Source organism: Cynocephalus volans, chromosome 6 (assembly GCF_027409185.1).
Source record: "Cynocephalus volans isolate mCynVol1 chromosome 6, mCynVol1.pri, whole genome shotgun sequence".
Lineage (NCBI taxonomy): Eukaryota > Metazoa > Chordata > Mammalia > Dermoptera > Cynocephalidae > Cynocephalus > Cynocephalus volans.
In genome coordinates this window covers 99589913-99607456 of record NC_084465.1, presented here as the reverse complement: position 1 = coordinate 99607456, position 17544 = coordinate 99589913, and the positions used below count along the sequence as shown (strand labels likewise).

The 17544-nt window shown below is 48.9% G+C and overlaps 1 protein-coding gene across 4 annotated transcripts in view; it reads right to left on the bottom strand.

Annotated features, from left to right (window-relative positions):
- Nucleotides 1-16421, bottom strand: part of MGRN1 (mahogunin ring finger 1) — a 47989-nt gene extending 31568 nt beyond the window's left edge. For 3 of the 4 annotated variants that reach the window (XM_063099358.1, XM_063099359.1, XM_063099361.1), the window contains exon 1: nucleotides 16184-16421. In XM_063099358.1, the coding sequence (XP_062955428.1) occupies nucleotides 16184-16271 (88 nt within the window). In that variant the 5' untranslated portion in view covers nucleotides 16272-16421. Of the gene's footprint in view, nucleotides 1-5165; nucleotides 5211-16183 lie in introns of all 4 variants that reach the window. The other variant, XM_063099360.1, reaches the window with a different exon arrangement.
- Nucleotides 16422-17544: the final 1123 nt, after the last annotated feature.

The following is a 17544-nucleotide window of genomic DNA, read 5'->3' as shown; positions in this document are numbered from 1 at the left end:
ACAAAACCTTATCCATGTTCTATAATTAGATAATGATGATGACTCTGAATATGCTAAAAACCAGTGAACTGTCCACTTTATCTTTTTATTATTTTTTATTTTTTTGGTGGCTGGCCAGTACAGGGATTGGAACCCTTGACCTTAGTATTACAGCACCACACTCTAACCAACTGGCCAGCCCTGAACTATACACTTTAAAAGGGTGAGGTTTTGAAGTACTTCTGGTCAAGATGGCAGAACAGACGGTCCCCAGCGTCACTCTCTCCCACAAATAAACAAATTTACAACTATAAAAAAGCAACGATAGCCAAGTTGGGGCCACTAGAGCTCAGGAGAAAAGGAGGAGAGACCTACGGAGTGCATGAAGGTGGGAGAAGCCACAATGAGAGAAAAAAAAAACCGCTCAGACCATTTTGAGCCCCAGCAGTGTCCAGGCTGGAGCTGCTGAGCACATGGAGCAGGAGCCAGCAGGAGCCGGCAGAAGCCGCAGCTGTGTCCTTCAGATGAAGTTGCTTGGAGGCAGCAGGGGAGAAGAGAGCCTTGGTGACTCCCAGGCCAGCAAGACCACTGATAGGGTTCCCATGGACTCACACAGGAGTGAAGAGCCACAACAACTGAAGGAAAGGAGCCACTCAGAGGCCGGTGAGTCATTGCAAGGGACCAGAGCACAGACCATCCCATGGGAAGTGTTTGTAGCACAGGCAGTCAGGGAGACGGGCCCACTGGGAGAACACTTGGGCACAGCAAGGACAGCCGATCCGCCCTCCAATCAGTTTAGGATCACTCAGAGGAGACTGGTCAGGAATATAGAATTGTACAGGGTGAAGTCTGATGAAAAGACTCAGGCCCAGACAGGAGTTTCAGATCTCTCCAGAGCTGGAAGTACCTATAAAGTCAACCACTAAAACCTGAGCTGCACAAAAAGCCTTCCCCAGGGAATCAGCAGCAAAGCAGCAATCTAGCTCAACCACACAGTTCAAGTACTGGTCCCCACAGGAAGTTCCCACATTTTAGAAGTAAGCAAAGGACAAAAAATTAGTTCCAGCAGAGTTTAAATGTTGGGAGCAGCAAATAATCCAATACAGAACTGTAAGAAAACACAAAGTACCCACAACCAGAGACAAAGTTTCATATTAACTAGTAAAGGTCTCATGTCACCAGAGAATACCTATAACACACAGAAGGACCAGAAGTCTCCTGGGCTACCAAATCAGAAAGGGGGGAGAGGAGGGCCGGGGGCCTCAGCAATGCCCCTCCCCCCACCTGCAACCAATCCCAAGGGTGAAGGATGAGGGCCTTGGCCACGGCCCCTGACACGTGCAACCAGCCCAGCATGGACCACCAATCCATAGCAAGAAAGGCCCTGGTTTCCCAAGCTGGGATGGTGGGGATCGAGGGCTTTTCCACACCCGCTGACATCTGCACCCAGCACAGCAATGACCAAGCCACTGCTGGAAGCCCGCCAGTCTCCCCTAAGGGAATGAGGGAGGTACCACAGGCCTCAATCCTGCCCCTCCTCCTCCCTCCTTCGTCCACCCCATTTCCTTCCCCTTTCCCCTCTCCCCCTCCCCTCCCAACTGCTCTGCAACATCCTAGAATGTAAAAAATAATATTAATAAAATCTCATTTTCTTTAAATAAACAAATAAAAGGGTGAGGTTTATGGTATATGAATTCTAACTCAATAAAATCATTGTTAAGAACTGGAAGGATTCAACTGAGTTGTCAGCTAAGAAATCATTAATTTTTTCAACAATAGATCTTTATGTGAATTTTTGACAATTTGGAATTAGGTGCTACTGCTATATCAAAATCTTAATTCCCATCTACTTAACACGATCAAGGTTTCTGAACTTAAAAAATAGAAACACAGTTGATGTTAAAATCTGTATCATTCTAACAAAAGGTTATACTCAACTCTGAACACATGAATCAACCAAGGGAAAAAAGGAGCACATCCACTTAAGAGACACATTTTCAATGTTTTTTAGTATTTCTCTTTGTTATTGATAAAAACTGTAATATTTGATCACTTGGGTATTTGTAATGGTCATTCAAACCACAAGAAAAATTCTAAGAGCTTCACAGTGATGTGAAATTTTCTAAAATTCTAATTACAATGTATGTATTTATTTTGGTTGCAGAGATGCACAATATAGTGATCAATAAAAAACCTTCAAACATAAAATCTTGGAACCAAGTCACATGTTCACTGACACGGAAGTGGATAACAAACAGCAGCATGATCACAGATGGGACGTTACCCTACCAGTCAGGAGCCAGGTCCATGTATATCGCCACAGAGCAGGTGTATAGCAACTCAAACACAAAGACAATGGTACTAACGAGGAGGAAGGGGAAAACACATCAGGGCACAGTCGTGCAGCTGACATGTGGACAGCACACATAAAAGAAGACTAAGACACGGGAAAGAGCTGCCACAGGTCCACGATGGGGCAGGAGGAAGGGACCAGGCCCGAGGAGAGGCGTTGGTGGAGGTACTATCCTTCCCTTTTTCCTCAAGAAAAAAGATAAAACAAAGATGAGAAATGTTAACCTGGGGCTGGCCCGTGGCTCACTCGGGAGAGTGTGGTGCTGATAACACCAAGGCCCCGGGTTTGAGTCCCATACAGCGATGGTCGGCTAGCTCACTGGGTAAACGTGGTGCTGACAACACCAAGTCAAGGGTTAAGATCCCCTTACCGGTCATCTTTATTTAAAAAAAAAAAAAGAAAAGAAAAATGTTAACCATGAATTCTGAATGGAGAGTATTATATTAATCTCTGTACTTTCCTATTTGTTTTTTAAATGCTCACATTTTCAAAAAAGGAATTTTTAAAAGAGAAATGTGTGCATCTGGGGAACTGGTAGCAGCTTCCCAGTGTGTTTTTTATGTGTGCATGTACGTAAGCATGTGTATGTGTGTTTATGTCTGTGTATATATGTGTATGTTCATGAGTATGTGTGAATGTGTGCATGTGTTTTGTGTGTATGTGTATGTGTGTATCTATTTATATGTGTCTGAGCTGTGTATGTATGTGTGTGCGTGTGTGTATACATTTCTATGTGTATAATATGCTTGTGCATACATGGTGTGTGCATGTTTGCACATGGTGTGCACGTGTATATAGATGGAATGTGTGCATGTGTATATGTGGTCTGTGCGTGTGTGGGTACATCGTGTGCATACATGGTGTATGCATGAATGTACATGGTATGTGTGCGCTGTGCGTAGACAGTGATTGTGTGTGTGTGTGTGTACATTGTGTGTGTGTGCATGTGTACACTGTGTGTGTGTGTGCGTGTATATATGTGTTTGTGTGCATGCATCTCAGGACCGAAAGGAGCAGGCGGAGCTACCAGGACAAGAGGGAGGGCAAAGAGAGGAAAGTAGATGGGCTGGACATAAGAAAGGAGACAGGAAGATGACAGAAGACAAAGAAGAGCCACGTCCCTTGGGCTCTTCCTGCAGGCCTGCTGAGGCCGCAGCCTCAACCCAGTTTTCCCACTGACCCCACAACCCAGGGACAGATACCACTCCCACTTTCCACATGGGAAACTGATCTCAGAGGTCACCACACTTGTAGGAACCCACTGTGTGTCTTAGTTCCCCCCACGCTGGGCACCTCCCCTCCCACAGCTCAGGGATAATGGGGACTGCAGTCTGTGGTGTCATCGCCAGTCACATAGGTGGCTGTTCATACACAAAGAGCCACATGCAAGGGCCTTACTTGTCACAAAGGCTGGAAATCCTCCTGTGGCCACATTCAGAGGGCCCAACAGATGCCACAGTGTCTTGACACTGGCCTAGAAACCCCAGCGACATGGCAATGACACCCCAGCAACCCCAGGCCTCAGAGCTAAAACACACTCATTCACCTCCCCTTGCTCACTGTCACCAGTTGAGGGTGACTCCAGATCAGACAGTCCACCTCCCCTCTGACCGAGAGGCCAGACTCTGTCCTACTGACCCAGACATGGGAGGGGAACAGCCACAGAAACAGAGACCGAGCCCTGCCTTCCTCAGGGGCCTCCCAGCACTTCCACATATGGCCTTGCTCCCTTACACATGTGTCAGAGCTGGGGGAACATGCATGCTTATCATCATTTACAGGTGAGAAGACCAAAGCACCGAGGCCATGGTCAGAGGCTGTCTCGGCCACACAGTGAGCCAGGTGGACTCCTGGGATCCCTTCTTTTTAGTCCATTCCACTAGCACATGTCTGCTAACACACATGGCTGCAGGGAGCAATCTTCACAACAAGAAGATGGAAAAGTCCTCAACTACTTATGCAAACCAGGCGCGTGGAGGTGCAGAGATCACCAGAGGATGTCGGGTAAGGAGGTAAGGGGCAGGTCAGCAGGGAGCCCAGATAACTAAAAGGGTCTGGAAGGACCCACACCAAACTGCTGGCTGTCAGAGAATCTTGGAGGGGGTGGGGAGAGGGAACCAGGCCGTGACGTACTCCCTGAAAACATCAGCATCGCTTCCCACTTTCTCAAGCACATGCTCAGTGTTTTTAAAACCAGCCTGGCTGGCTGTCTCAGTGGGTTAGAGCGCTGTGTTACAACACCAAGGTCACAGGTTCAGCTCCCCATGCCGGCCAGCCACCAAAAAAAATAAAATAAAACCCGTTTATGAGAAACCAGAGTTAGGGACCCACTAGGTCAGAGGTTCCTAGTGTGGACCCTGGAGGAGCGTTTGCACCCAAACCCTCCCACCCCAGGGCACCCCCCAGACACAGCTGAAGGGCCATGTCCTCAGAAGGGCACCCGAGCGCCTGTTCCGGGAATGTGGGCTCCAGGCGCCTGACTCAGCTGCACACAACCCATTTCAGCAAGGCTCCCAGCAGCCCAGGCTCCCTCCCACACCACGCACCGCGATGGTCACGTCTATACTGAACATGTAATGACATTTCCTGTCATTATTCTCTAAACAATACAGTATAACAACTGTCACACAGCATTTACACTGTATTAGGTATTATAAGCAATCTAGAGATGACTTAAAGTATACGGGAGGATGTGCGTAGGTTACATGCAGATGCTACACTGGGGTCCTGGAACCAATTCCCAGCAGAAACCGAGGGAAGGCTGTACAATGAGAAATCCAAGGCTAAAATTGAAAAATAAACACACACACACACACATTATATGTTACACTACCTGGTGCTGGGGAGAACGTGAGTGACCAGGACTCTCAATTCTCACCTGTGGAGTGCAAATTGGTTCAATCACTCAGAAAAACCGTTTGTAAAATCTACTAATGCTGAACACACACACCCAAGGGCCCCAGCAAGTCCACCTCCATGCATAAAAATGGACCCAAAGTAGGGCCGGCCTGTGGCTCACTCGGAAGAGTGCGGTGCTGATAACACCAAGGCCACAGGTTCAGATCCTACATAGGGATGGCTGGTTCGCTCACTGGCTGAGCATGGTGCTAACACCACCAAGCCAAGGGTTACAATCCCCTTACCAGTCATCTTTAAAGAAAAAAAAAAATGGACCCAAAGAAATTAGAGCCAGACTCAGACTGTCCATGGCAGCATTTTTCCCAAGAGCCCAAACCAGGAAGTCCCCCAACGCCCCTCCACATGGGATGGATCAATAAACTGTGGCATCAAGACACCGCAGTGTCCCATGGCAAAGAGAGATTGTTTGGAAAGGACAGGAGGGGGCTTCTGCAGGCCAGTACTATTCTATTTCTTCAACAGGTTCACTTTGTGATCATTTTTCAAGCTGCACGCTGATGATCTGTAAATTTCCTAAATGTTAGCCTCCATTTAAAATGTATATGTAGGGCCGGTCCCATGGCTCACTCAGGAGAGTGCGGAGCTGGTAGTGCCAAGGCCGCGGGTTAGGATCCTATATAGGGATGGCTGCTGTGCTCACTGGCTGAGCGTGGTGCAGACAACACCGTGCCGAGGGTTGCGATCCCCTTACTGGTCCAAAATAAATAAATAAATAAATAAAATGTATATGTACGTGTATATACACACTTTTTTTTTTTTCAAAGCATTGAACTAAATACAATCCCTTTTTTTTTTTAATTCCCCAGAAGGCTCCCCAGGATCTGGGCCCACAGAGACAACACCGGGAGCATAAGTTCCATGGAGCAGGAGATCTGGTTAGCAGAAAGTTTCGGTTATCTCTCTGTACCAGACAGCCACCGGAAAAAAAAATTTTTTAATTAAAGAAAAAGAAAGCTTCAGTTATCTGAACAGTAAATGGCAGGGCTGACTCCACAATGGGGCCTGTGTGACCTTCTGCCCACCTGGGGATATCAGGAAGTGGCTGAGCTCTGGGGAGCTGGGCAGATGTGGGGGCAGCTGGTGAATAGAATAATTCTACGGTTATTTACTAAGCACCCCGAGTCAGGCACCACAAAGATGGCACACACGACACCCCACAGAAGCACAAAGCAAGGCGGCTATACAGGACACAGCAAGAGGCCACGGGGAAAGACGAATGGAGCACAATCCCAGGCAAGCGTCTGGCCCTGGTGGCACTTGGTTTGGGACATTCGGCAGGCAGTAGCAATCACTGCCCCAGGGTCATCCGGGAAGTACAGGACATTTTCCAGAAAACTTCAGGGCCCTGTGAAAAACAAAAGCTGGGTTGGATGAGGGCCAGGGCCTGGTCCCACCCTGATGGCTCTTGTGGACTGGCAGGATCAGATCTGAGAGGGGCCTGGGAAAGCAAGGTCAACCCTGGGTTTCAGTTGGGGAAGCAGGGGCCTCAGCAAGGAAAGGACTGGCCAAAGCTACACCAGGGCAGCACTGGGGCTCTGAAGACCAGGTCAGAGCTGGGGCTCTGAAGACTATTCCTACAGGCTGACCCACTTGGTAGCTGCAATCTTCATGGCCTGTTAAGATTGTTTTCTTCCTTCGAATTTACTCAGCCATGCAACTCAAGCCCTTTATGAGATGCTAAACTGATCTCCAACTTTCACGGCCATCTTTGTGGACAAGAGTGTTGAAAGTACAGGGGTCCCCAAATTGTGAGAGAGAAATCACACACACACCCTCAAATGAAGTCTCCTTTCATCCTGGGTGGCAGCCAACGACGGTGATGGCAGCAGCCGCCTCACCAGCACAGAACAAAAGGCCATTCACTGTGCAGCCAGGCCTTCACTGAGAGTCCAAGGACAGTCACCTCCTAGTCTCTAATTTCCTAGACATCTGACCCAGGGCAGGTCAGTGTAGAAAAACTCTGGGGTCAGCATGGGCAGTCAGGAACCAGATGGCAATGGCCACCAAGGAAGCCTCCAGCTTGGCTGCAGCCTGACACAGGAACATGACCCAGTGGTCCTGAGATCTCCAACGATGACCCAGAGCCAGGCCAAAGCCAGGGGGAGTCTGAGCAGAGCTTCTATTGACTGAGTAGCTTTGATGACAGTGGACACTGAGGAGCTCACTAGAAGCCCAGCTGTCCATCCTGTGCCACGCCTTATCCTCCATTACCCCAAGACCTGCTTCCATTGCTCTTTCCATTTAGATGAAGCACAGAGAGAAGGAGTAACCTACTTAAGAAGCCAGTTTTTCCAGCTGGCTGCTTCCACAGGGATTCCATAGCCTCTTTGAGGCCTTGGGCCCCCAGGGTCAGGGCCAAGCCCCCGAGAGCCCCCACAGGGGATGCTGGTCAGCTTCCCACCAGAGCCTCCTGGTATTGCCTATCCTGGACAAGAGAAGAGAAGGAGTGAAATTCGCTTTCTGGGGAAGGGTGCTGGCCTCTTGCCTCTGGCACTGGCCCCAGGAGGACCAAGCTGCAGAGGAAAGCCCCCACCCCAGGCAGAGGGACGCTGGCAAAGCCTCCTCCACAGATGTGGGAAACAGGGAACTGCAGCTTCCTGGACAGATCAAAAAGTGATCTGTCCAGGAAAATACGTCCACCGACTGATGGAGGGGTAAACAAAATGGAGTCTATCGCACAACGGAGTATTATGCAGGCGTAAAAAGGAACGAGGCGCTGCCACACGCTACAACATGCATGAGCATGGAAACCATTATGCTGAGTGAGGAAGGCCAGTCCAGAAGGACAAATATCCTATGATTCCATTTACATGGAATTTCCAGAACAGGCAAATCCACAGAGACAGAAAGCAGATTCGTGGTTGCCAGGGCTGGAGGGAGGGGAATGGGGAGTTTAACAGGCATGGGGTTTCTTTCTGAGGGCGATGAGAATGTTCTGGAATTTGACTGGTGGTGGTCACACAACTCTGTGAGTGTACTAAAACCACTGAACTGCACACTTGCATAAGAGGAAGCATATGGTATGAATTATATCTCAATACAGCTGTTATTAAAAATCAATCATCTGCTCCCTCCTCCTGCTCCTCCCCGCCCCACGAGCAGACAGAAGCCAGATGGGCACAGGCTCGGGCACTGTCCACCTGGGACATCGGGCTGGCCAGCCAGTGAGCACAGTCTCAAAGGGCTTAGAAAGGTTTTGTGCCACCTCAGCATGCCTGCTGACACGTAAGAAAGGTGTGAAGCAACAGAAGGTTGATGGGGAAAGTTCAAGAAGCCACGAGGCGAGGCTGGAAGCAGCTGACTCAGCGGAGCCAAGTTATTTTTGAGTCAGTGGAAAGCAACAGTTTCTCAACAATTCCCAGAGAAACTAACTACAAAAGGTCCCTCAAGTCAATGGGCACTGTCACATGCACGGAACCCAGTGAAAGATGCAGGATCCTCAGAGACACCCTCTACTCCATGGACAAACACACAGAGCTCCAGGCCCTCCCAAGACCCAGGGGGCAGGCACTGCTCTAAAATCAGAATGAGAGCTGGCCGGTTAGCTTGATGGTTAGAGCTCAGTGTTAGAACACCAAGGTCCAGGGTTTAGTCCTTGTACTGGCCAGCTGCCAAAAAAATAAGTAAATACAATAAAATCAGGAACAGTGGCCATGGGACCCCAGGAGCCCAGGACACGCTTCTCAAACCCTAAGCAACCTTGGCTTCTTCCTCTAGGAATCAAGTTCTCAGACCCACCCACCCCACCCCCAACAGCCGATTTAAAAGTTTTGTTGTCATTGTTTTAGGTTTTTTTTACCTAAAATATAACATTGCTTAAGTCTTGACAGCAGAAGCTCAGGAAACGCACCTCCTTTACACGGCTCTTACAAAGACAAATCCAAACCGAGTTCGCACAAGCAGAAGCCCATGGCTGGCTGCGTGTGTGGACGGTACAGACAACATTGGGGGAGCTAAGAATCCACTCACAACAATGACAACGGTGGAGCAGGTCTTTGAGCAGGAGGCAAAACCTCCTGTGCAGCTGAGTCTCCTTCTCCCACCACCACCCCAACTGCCACCAGTGGCCATCCAGAGTGCCCCAACTGTCAGCAGCACTTGGATGACATAGAACATCTCCCTTATCCAGCACCCCTACCTCAGTTCTCCCCTCCAGGCACCAGAAAAATTAAAGTCAGTGAGGTCCCCTCTGCTAAGGAAAACCCAACCCAACATGACCCTCAGGGTGCTGGGTGGCATTCACCTGCCACTAACACTTTTGCTCACATCTCAACACCCTCCACCACGTGGCAGCAGACCCCATGAAGCCTCAGACCCCACGAGACACCCCAAGGGTAAGATGCAGCCCCATCTGAGCAGCACACACACTGGGGAGGTGTGTTCGCTTCCCCACGAGATGCAATACCTGCTGTACTGCAATACCTGCTGCACAGCATTTATTAAACGCCTGTTGTGTGCCAGGCCCAGGTGTTGGGAGACAAAAGCCTCAGTCTGAATTCTTGCTCCTCTACGAAAGAGGACAAAAATGTCTGGTGTCACGGGACCTGGCAAAGCTCTGATAAGATAAAGGAGGTGGAAATGCTCTAAGAGTCACGCATGGACATGCAAGGCTCAAGTCTAGGGAGTGTTTCCCTGGGATGGTGTTTCACAGGTGTGATCACCCTTCCCTACCACTTCTCTCAGTGTCCTGGTCCCTGCATGACTTCCTCAAATGCCAGGGTAGGGCAGCCAGCACTGCCCTGCCTGTCAGAAACTGTTGTCTGTTTAAAGCTCAGCTGTGGTGTCCTAACACCTGCTCCAAACCTCGGCTGGGGACTGGCCAGCTATGTGACGGAGCAAGGACTACACTTGCGTAGGCTTCAGCCTCCTCATCTGCAAGAGGAACAGAGCCAGCCTTGCAGGGCTGACGTGAAGCTCCAACATGGTGGCCTGTGGCAGCCCTGTGCAGATCCCTCGGAATCAGCAGCAGCTGCTACCACCGCCTGGGGACTCACAGCCCTCAGAGGAACCAGTGCTGGAACCAGGTTCCCAGGTCCCAAAGCCCAGAAGTCTCAGACTTATGCACCCCAGGACAGAGTTCCTGCAATCCCTTGCCCAACCAGGAAGGAACTCAGTGTGGGCAGCCCCAGGAGCACACGGCAGGGTGCACCCAGGCAGGAGCGCCCACCGGTCCTGTCACCTGCCCTCTCAGCCCTGCAGCAGGAACGACAGACAGGAAAGTTCTGGACACTCTGCACAAAAACCACATCAGATGGAGCTTCCAGAGAGGAGAAAAATACCCGTGGAGAGGGGATGCAGCAACTCAGACCCCTCAGCAGGTGGTCCTGGAGGCAAGTAGGTGGGATCATGGCTGGCAGTCAGGGGACCTGCCCTAGCCTCAAATCTGGCCTTGCCATAAGCTCACTGTGTGACCCCAACTAAGTCGCTCCCCTCTTCAGGCCCTCAGGGTCCAAACCTATAATTGGGGGCATCTGACAAGAAGAATCCTCCCCAAACTGCAGGAACTCACTGTAGGACTTTATATAAGTACATAATTATACTTAACATCTTCATCAAAGTCAACCCTTACGTAAAGAAATGTAAAGAAGGAAACTTTATATCACTACTAGGTTGGGAAAACCAGTATTACTTGCCTTAAATAAAGTTACCTGAAAAAAAATGCAAGTGATGGCCAGTCAGCTCAGTGGGTTACAGCATGGTGCTGATAACAACAAGGTCCAAGGTATCATCCCTGTACCAGCCAGCCACCCAGGAAAAAAAAAATACATCTGAGAAGTCAAAGATCAAAATAAATTTAGAGGGCTGGCTGGTTAACTCAGTTGGTTAGAGCACATGTTGTAACACCAAGGTCACAGGTTTGGATTCCCGAACCGGCCAGCTGCCAAAAATAAATAGGTAAATAAATGTAGAGATATACCATGTTCATGGATTCAGAGTCAGCATTGTAAAAATGGCAGTTTTTCCCAAGTTGACCTATACAGTCAACGTAATCCCAATCAAAATCCTAGTAGGCTGCTTTTGTAGAAAATGACAAGCTAGTTGTAAAATTTACACAGAAATGAAAAGGATTTAGCATACCCAAAACAATTTTGAAAAAGAACAAAGTTGGAGAACTTACGCTATCTTATCTCACAACTTACTATCAAGCTAGAGTAAACAAGCCAGTGTGGTGCTGGTGTAAGGACAGACCTGGGTTTCTCAATCTCAGCACTGCGGACGTTTGGGACCCAATAATTCTTTGTTGTTGGGGGCTGCCCTGGGGCCTTTACCCACTGGATGCCAGCTACACATACATAACACCCCCAGATGTGACAATCAAAAATGTTTCCAGACATGTCCAAGTGTACCCTTAGGGCCAAAATCACCCCAGTAAAGAACCACTGGGACAGACATAGAGATTAATGGAAAAGAATGGAGAGTCCAGAAATAAACTATGACATTTATGGTCAACTGATTTTTGACAAAGGTGCAAAGGCAATTTGATGGGAAGAGGACAGTCTTTACAACATATGATGTTGATATAACCAAATTATTCCATACACCAAAAACGACCTTATTTTATTTATTTTATTTTTTTAAGATGACCGGTAGAGGGATGTTAACCCTTGACTTGGTGTTGTCAGCACCACACTCTCCCAGGTGAGCTAACCGGCCATCCCTATATAGGAATCCAAACCCTTGGCCTTGGTGTTATCAGCACAACACTCTCCCAAGTGACCCACGGGCCGGCCCCCCAAAATGACCTTAGATCTTTACCTCAAACCACAGGATAAAAAAATTAACTCAAAGTGAATCACAGACCTACAGGGAAGAGCTAAAACTATAAAACTTCTAGGGAAAAAAAAAAAAAGAGGAAAATTTTTGTGACCTTGGGCTAAGCAAAGATTTCTTAAACATGACTTCAAAAGCATTATCCATTTTAAAAAGTGATAAATTGGACTTCATCAAAATTAAAAACTTTTACTCTTCAAAAGACACCAGTCAGAAAATTCAAAAGACAAGCCAGACTGGGAGAAAATATCTGCAGATCACATGGCCCATAAAGAAACTGTATCTAGAATACATAAAGAGTACATAACTCTTACAACTCAGTAAGATAGACAATCCTGCTTTTAAAAAGTGAGCCAAAGACTTAAACAGACATTTCACGCACACACAGAAAAGATATACAAATGGCTAATAAGCACATGAAAAAATGTTCAACATCATCATTCATTAGGGAAATTCAAGTCACAACCACAATGAGATACCACTTCACACCAACTATCTTGCTCTAATCAAGAAGGTGAACAAGGGTTGCTCAAGATGTAGGAAAAGTTGGATCCCTCATATACTGCTAGTGGAAGTGAACATAAAATGGTACAGCCACTTTGGGAAAACAGAAGTTCTTCAAAAGGTTAAGCAAAGAGTTGCCATATGATCCAGTAATTCTGCTCTTAGGTACATAGCCAAGGGAAATGAACATACATGTCCACACAAAAAATTGTACACCAATGTTCATAGCAGCATTATTCATAATAGCCAAAAAGTGGAAACAACACAAATGTTCATTAATGGGTGAAAAGGTAAATAAAATGTACCGTAACCACGCAACAGAAGTATACATGCATGCTACAACAAGGGTGTACCTCGAAAATATGCTAAGAAGCCAGACACACACAAAAAAAGCCTACATGTTGTATAATTCCATTTATATAAAACATCCACAAAAGGCAAATGTAAGTTAAAGACAGCAGATCAGTGATGGACTGGGGGTAGAAGCGGGAGCAGGGACTGATTACAAATGGGCACAAAGAAATTTTGTGTGTAAAATTGGTTGTGGTGATGGTTGAATTTAGTAAATGTAGAATTTAGTAAATTCCACAAATTTACTAAAAATCATCAAATCATGTATTTAGAACGGATGAGTTGTACGGTACGTGAATTATACCTCAGTAAAGCTGTTAAGAATAAAATAAATGCAATGAAAACAAAGGAACTGTTATTAAATTCAGGCTAAGCACTCTTGCAGCACATGCTGAAAGTTCCATAAAGGAAAGAAAATTGAACAGTGTTAGAGAGGTATTAAAAAGATACTAGCACTCAATGATTACTTCTCCTTGACATAATCAAGAAAATTGACAAGGGCCGGCCCGTGGCTCACTCGGGAGAGTGTGGTGCTGATAACACCAAGGCCACGGGTTCGGATCCCATATAGGGATGGCCGGTTGCTCACTGGCTGAGCGTGGTGCTGACAACACCAAGTCAAGGGTTAAGATCCCCTTACCGGTCATCTTTTAAAAAAAAAAAAAAAGAAAAGAAAATTGACAAGAGACCTGAAAAGACAACAATTTTCTCATAGTGATTGAACGGTCCATGGGGGCACCCCTAATATCACCTTAAACCTCTCTGCAGTCCCCCGGTCCACCCCTGGGTAGACACACTAAAGTACTGCTAAGGCCCCTTCTGCTTTCCACTGACCCTCCCTGAGCTTATGGAGTTTTCCCAAGGAATCTCGAGAAGCCTATGGAACCCAAAGCATGGGACCAGGATACTGAGCCCCCCATGCAATGCTAGGGACAAGGACAGATGAACAACAAAAGGCCCAAGTGTCTGCAAGTTTGCCTGGAAGAATGAGGAACAGAAAGGGGAAATATTAGCCAGAGAGGACAGCCCTCGGACTGCAAGGCCCAGGAGAACACTACTCTCACTGACAGCGTAAGACAGGTAGCCAGTGGTTGTAACCTGCAGTGCCAGCGCCAATCAATTAGTGGCTGACTGGGGTGTTCTGTGACAAATTCTGAAACCAAGTTCTGGCTAGGTGGGAGAGTGTCATGAGTAATCAGCAACGTTTGCCACAGCAGAATCCAAAAACGATGCTGTCAATGCCATATTTGTTGTTTTGTCCCAATGCCCAAGTGAAGTGACATCAAGTGTGCTCAGGTCCCAGGTGACAGGAGGTGCCACATTAAACTTCTTGGTATCTCTGTGCTGTAGACTGAATGTCCCCCCAAAACTCATTGAAACTTGACCTCCACTGTAACAGTGTTAAGAGGGTGGGAAATCTGATTACAGTATTTGAAAGGTTGGCCCTGTAAGAGGTGACTGGATCATGAGGACTGTACCCTTGTGAATGGATTAATCCATTCATGGAGTAATGAATGGATTAATGGTTTAATGGGTTATCAAGGAGCAGTTCTGATGGCTTTACAAGGAGAGAAAGTGAGCAGTTAACTCTCTCACTCATGCCATTCTTGCCATGTGACACCCTGCTGTTGTAGAAAGCCCCCACCAAGAAGGCAGCCCTCACCAGATGTGTTCCCTGGACCATGGACTTCCCAGCCTCCCAAAGTGTAAAAAATAAACTTCATTTTCTTTATATGTTGCCTATTCTAAGGCATTTTGTTATAAGCAAGAAAAAACAGACTGATACACTGCCAGGCCACTGCTAACTGATAGCAGGGTCTGAATCAATCACCACTTTCTTTTTCAAGCAATTAGAGCAGCTACCACTTGGCAAGGACTTTTCACGTGCCAGGCATGGTTCTGAGTGCTGTGCAAGTATCAGCCCATTTTACAGATGAGGAAACTGTGATCCAGGAAGTTAACGAACTTGACCAAGGGCACTCAGCCAAAGATAGGCTGGAAGGACATCAGAGATGGAAGACAACAACGCTCTATCAGATCTGGGAATATCAGCCCTCAGAGCCTCCAGGGGAAACCCTGGGCCTACAGCCCTACACCGGGCCAGGCATGAAGATCTCCCCAACTGGTGGGCAAGAGCGTGTCCTGCCCAGTTCTGACTCCATCCCCTTCCAAACGCCCCTAAACTGTGCTAGTTTCCCTCCCGACCCCTTTCATCCTAGTAGCCCCAGACCTTCTTTCACCTTCCATAATCAGGGCAGACAAGTTTCTCAAACTTAAGCAGACATCAGACTTACCCCAGGAATGGATTTAAAATGCATGTTCCTAGGCCCCAGCAGGTATGAAGCAGGGCCTAGGATGTTTAACAAGCTTCCCCACTTCTGGGAGCAGGTGGTCCTGGACCACACGCATGGATGTCCCCATGATGTCCAAATTGTCTCTCCTATCAAATTGTCTCTCCTATTTCTTCTCTCCTTTCCACCACTAATGACCCCATGTGGAGCTGTAAAGTGAGGAACTGGAGCTAAAAGTTCTCAGTCAGGCCGCGCTCATCAACAGAAGCAGCTGAGCTGACTGGGAACGAGGCTGGTCCCCGTCACAGCTATACTTCCAACCAGCTCTGAGACCTTGGGAAAGTCACTTCCTCCCTGGTGGCTCTGATCCCTCAGCCATAAACGGAGACCAGAGAATCCGGTAGATCTCCTCCAGCTATTCTCCTGTTCTCCAGCTTGCCTGGAGGCCCTGCCCTCTCAGCAAAGACCCCAGTCCCTCCCCCCATCAATTATAATCACCTCCTTGGTGCCAGCCCCACTCTCCCCACCCACACACCAGAAGAATTAAGTCTCTGCCCAGATGATACGGAATGTGTCCAGAAGCCCTGACCCTAGTCTTCACACCAAGCCACCAAAGAAAATGAAAACTAGCCAGCGATGAGGTCAACGCTTAGGACAATGAACACTTTATAAGCACAAGCGATGCGCCAGGCCCCGTGCTATGCACCTAACCCAGCCCAAGCAGTTCCCTGCTAGTAAGCAGCTTCCCCGGCCTACAGGCGAGGAAGCGGAGGCACACGGACGAAGTGACTGGCCCAAGGTCACCAGCCGGAAAGTGGCAGCGCCGGGTACTACTCCGGCGAGCGCATCCCGAGCCTCCAGCCACGCCTCGGGCTCCAGGACGAGGGGCGTCGCGGGACTTCCAGGCAGGAACGTGGCACAGAGGGTCCCGGGCCGAGCTGGGCGTCCCCTGCCCTCGCCCCGCGTCCCAGGCTGCCCTCGCCGTCCGCGCGTGGCGGCCGGGCCGCGCGCTCACCGGACTTGGGCGGGTAGCGATAGGCCGAGTTGGCTTGGATGTCGATGTTCTCCACCCCCGCGATGCGGCGGCTCAGGATGGAGCCCATGGTGTGCGGCGCGGCCAGGCCGGGGCTGAGACAGGGCGGCGGCGGCGGCGGCGGCGTCCTCACGCGGACATGCCCGGACCAGGACGCACGGACGCCTGTCCACGGCCTTCGCGGCGAGCACCCCCGGCTCGCCCCGGGGCCCGACGCCACGGCGGCCCTCCACCCCCGGGCCCCAGGTCACCTTGGGAAATGGAGTCCTCTGGCCGCCAAGGGACACGGGCAGCGGCTCGGGAAGCCTGCCTGCGAACTACATTTCCCAGGATGCGCCTCGCCCAGCCTTCGGACGGTGCTGACAGGCGCTCCGGGACAAACCAAATGGACCTAAATCCAGAGGGGAGGAACCGTCAACCGCACCGCAAATTGTCCTTCCCTCTGCGTTCCAAGTGCAACACTAACATCTTTAGTCTCTTCAAAATATGTTCATATATAGACCCTCCTAAGGACCCAGCGCCTTCCATTTGAACGCCCTGTCTGAAATATCTTCCTGAGCCACCGTGGTTCTCCCCACCTCCCAGGGTTCGTCTCCTGCCCCGGCCAGGAGAGGGCACACCTTTACCTGCTACCCAGAAAGACCTAGGGTGGAACCCAAGCTTACCTGGAGCAGTGCACGCGGAGGAAGCGAAGCACCTTCTTTAGTTTTTGCCGGGACTCATCTCTCCGGCCTCACGTCCAGAACAATTACTTTGAAGACATAATTGTACAGCCTCCACTGAAGGCGGTAGAGTTCTCCCCATTTTACGCCTGGGGAAACTAAGACACGAGGAGGAAATGCATATAAAGTGCTGAAGACGTTTGCAAGAACCGAGGTCAGGACAAACACCTCGCAGTTTGCAAAGTGCTTCCTGGTTTTTGACTCACACGCAACTCTGTAAGCAGGCCAAGCTGGGATCTGTTTTTGCCCACTTTTCGGCTGAAGAACCGGGGTTCCGAGAAGATTGATTTCCCAAGTCAAGCTTGCTGTGCCAAGAAAACAGCTAGGAAGAGCAGCGGCAAGCTAAGAGTTTCAGATGGTAAATTCACCACAGCCTACATTAAAATGTGCCCTATACCTTTCCAGGGGCCAGAATCCAGTATCTAACCTTCCTATTGTCAGGGGACCTTGGGAACCCAAATAAATAAGAGAGATGAGGGACTTGTGTGATTATGAGAACAGTCCAGGTCTTAGGAGGGGCCTGATTAAATCTCCCTGCCCCACGACCAAGATCCACATTTGCTGAGCACTTACCACGTGCCAGTCATCGAGCTGAGAGCTTTGCACATATCCTCTCACTTA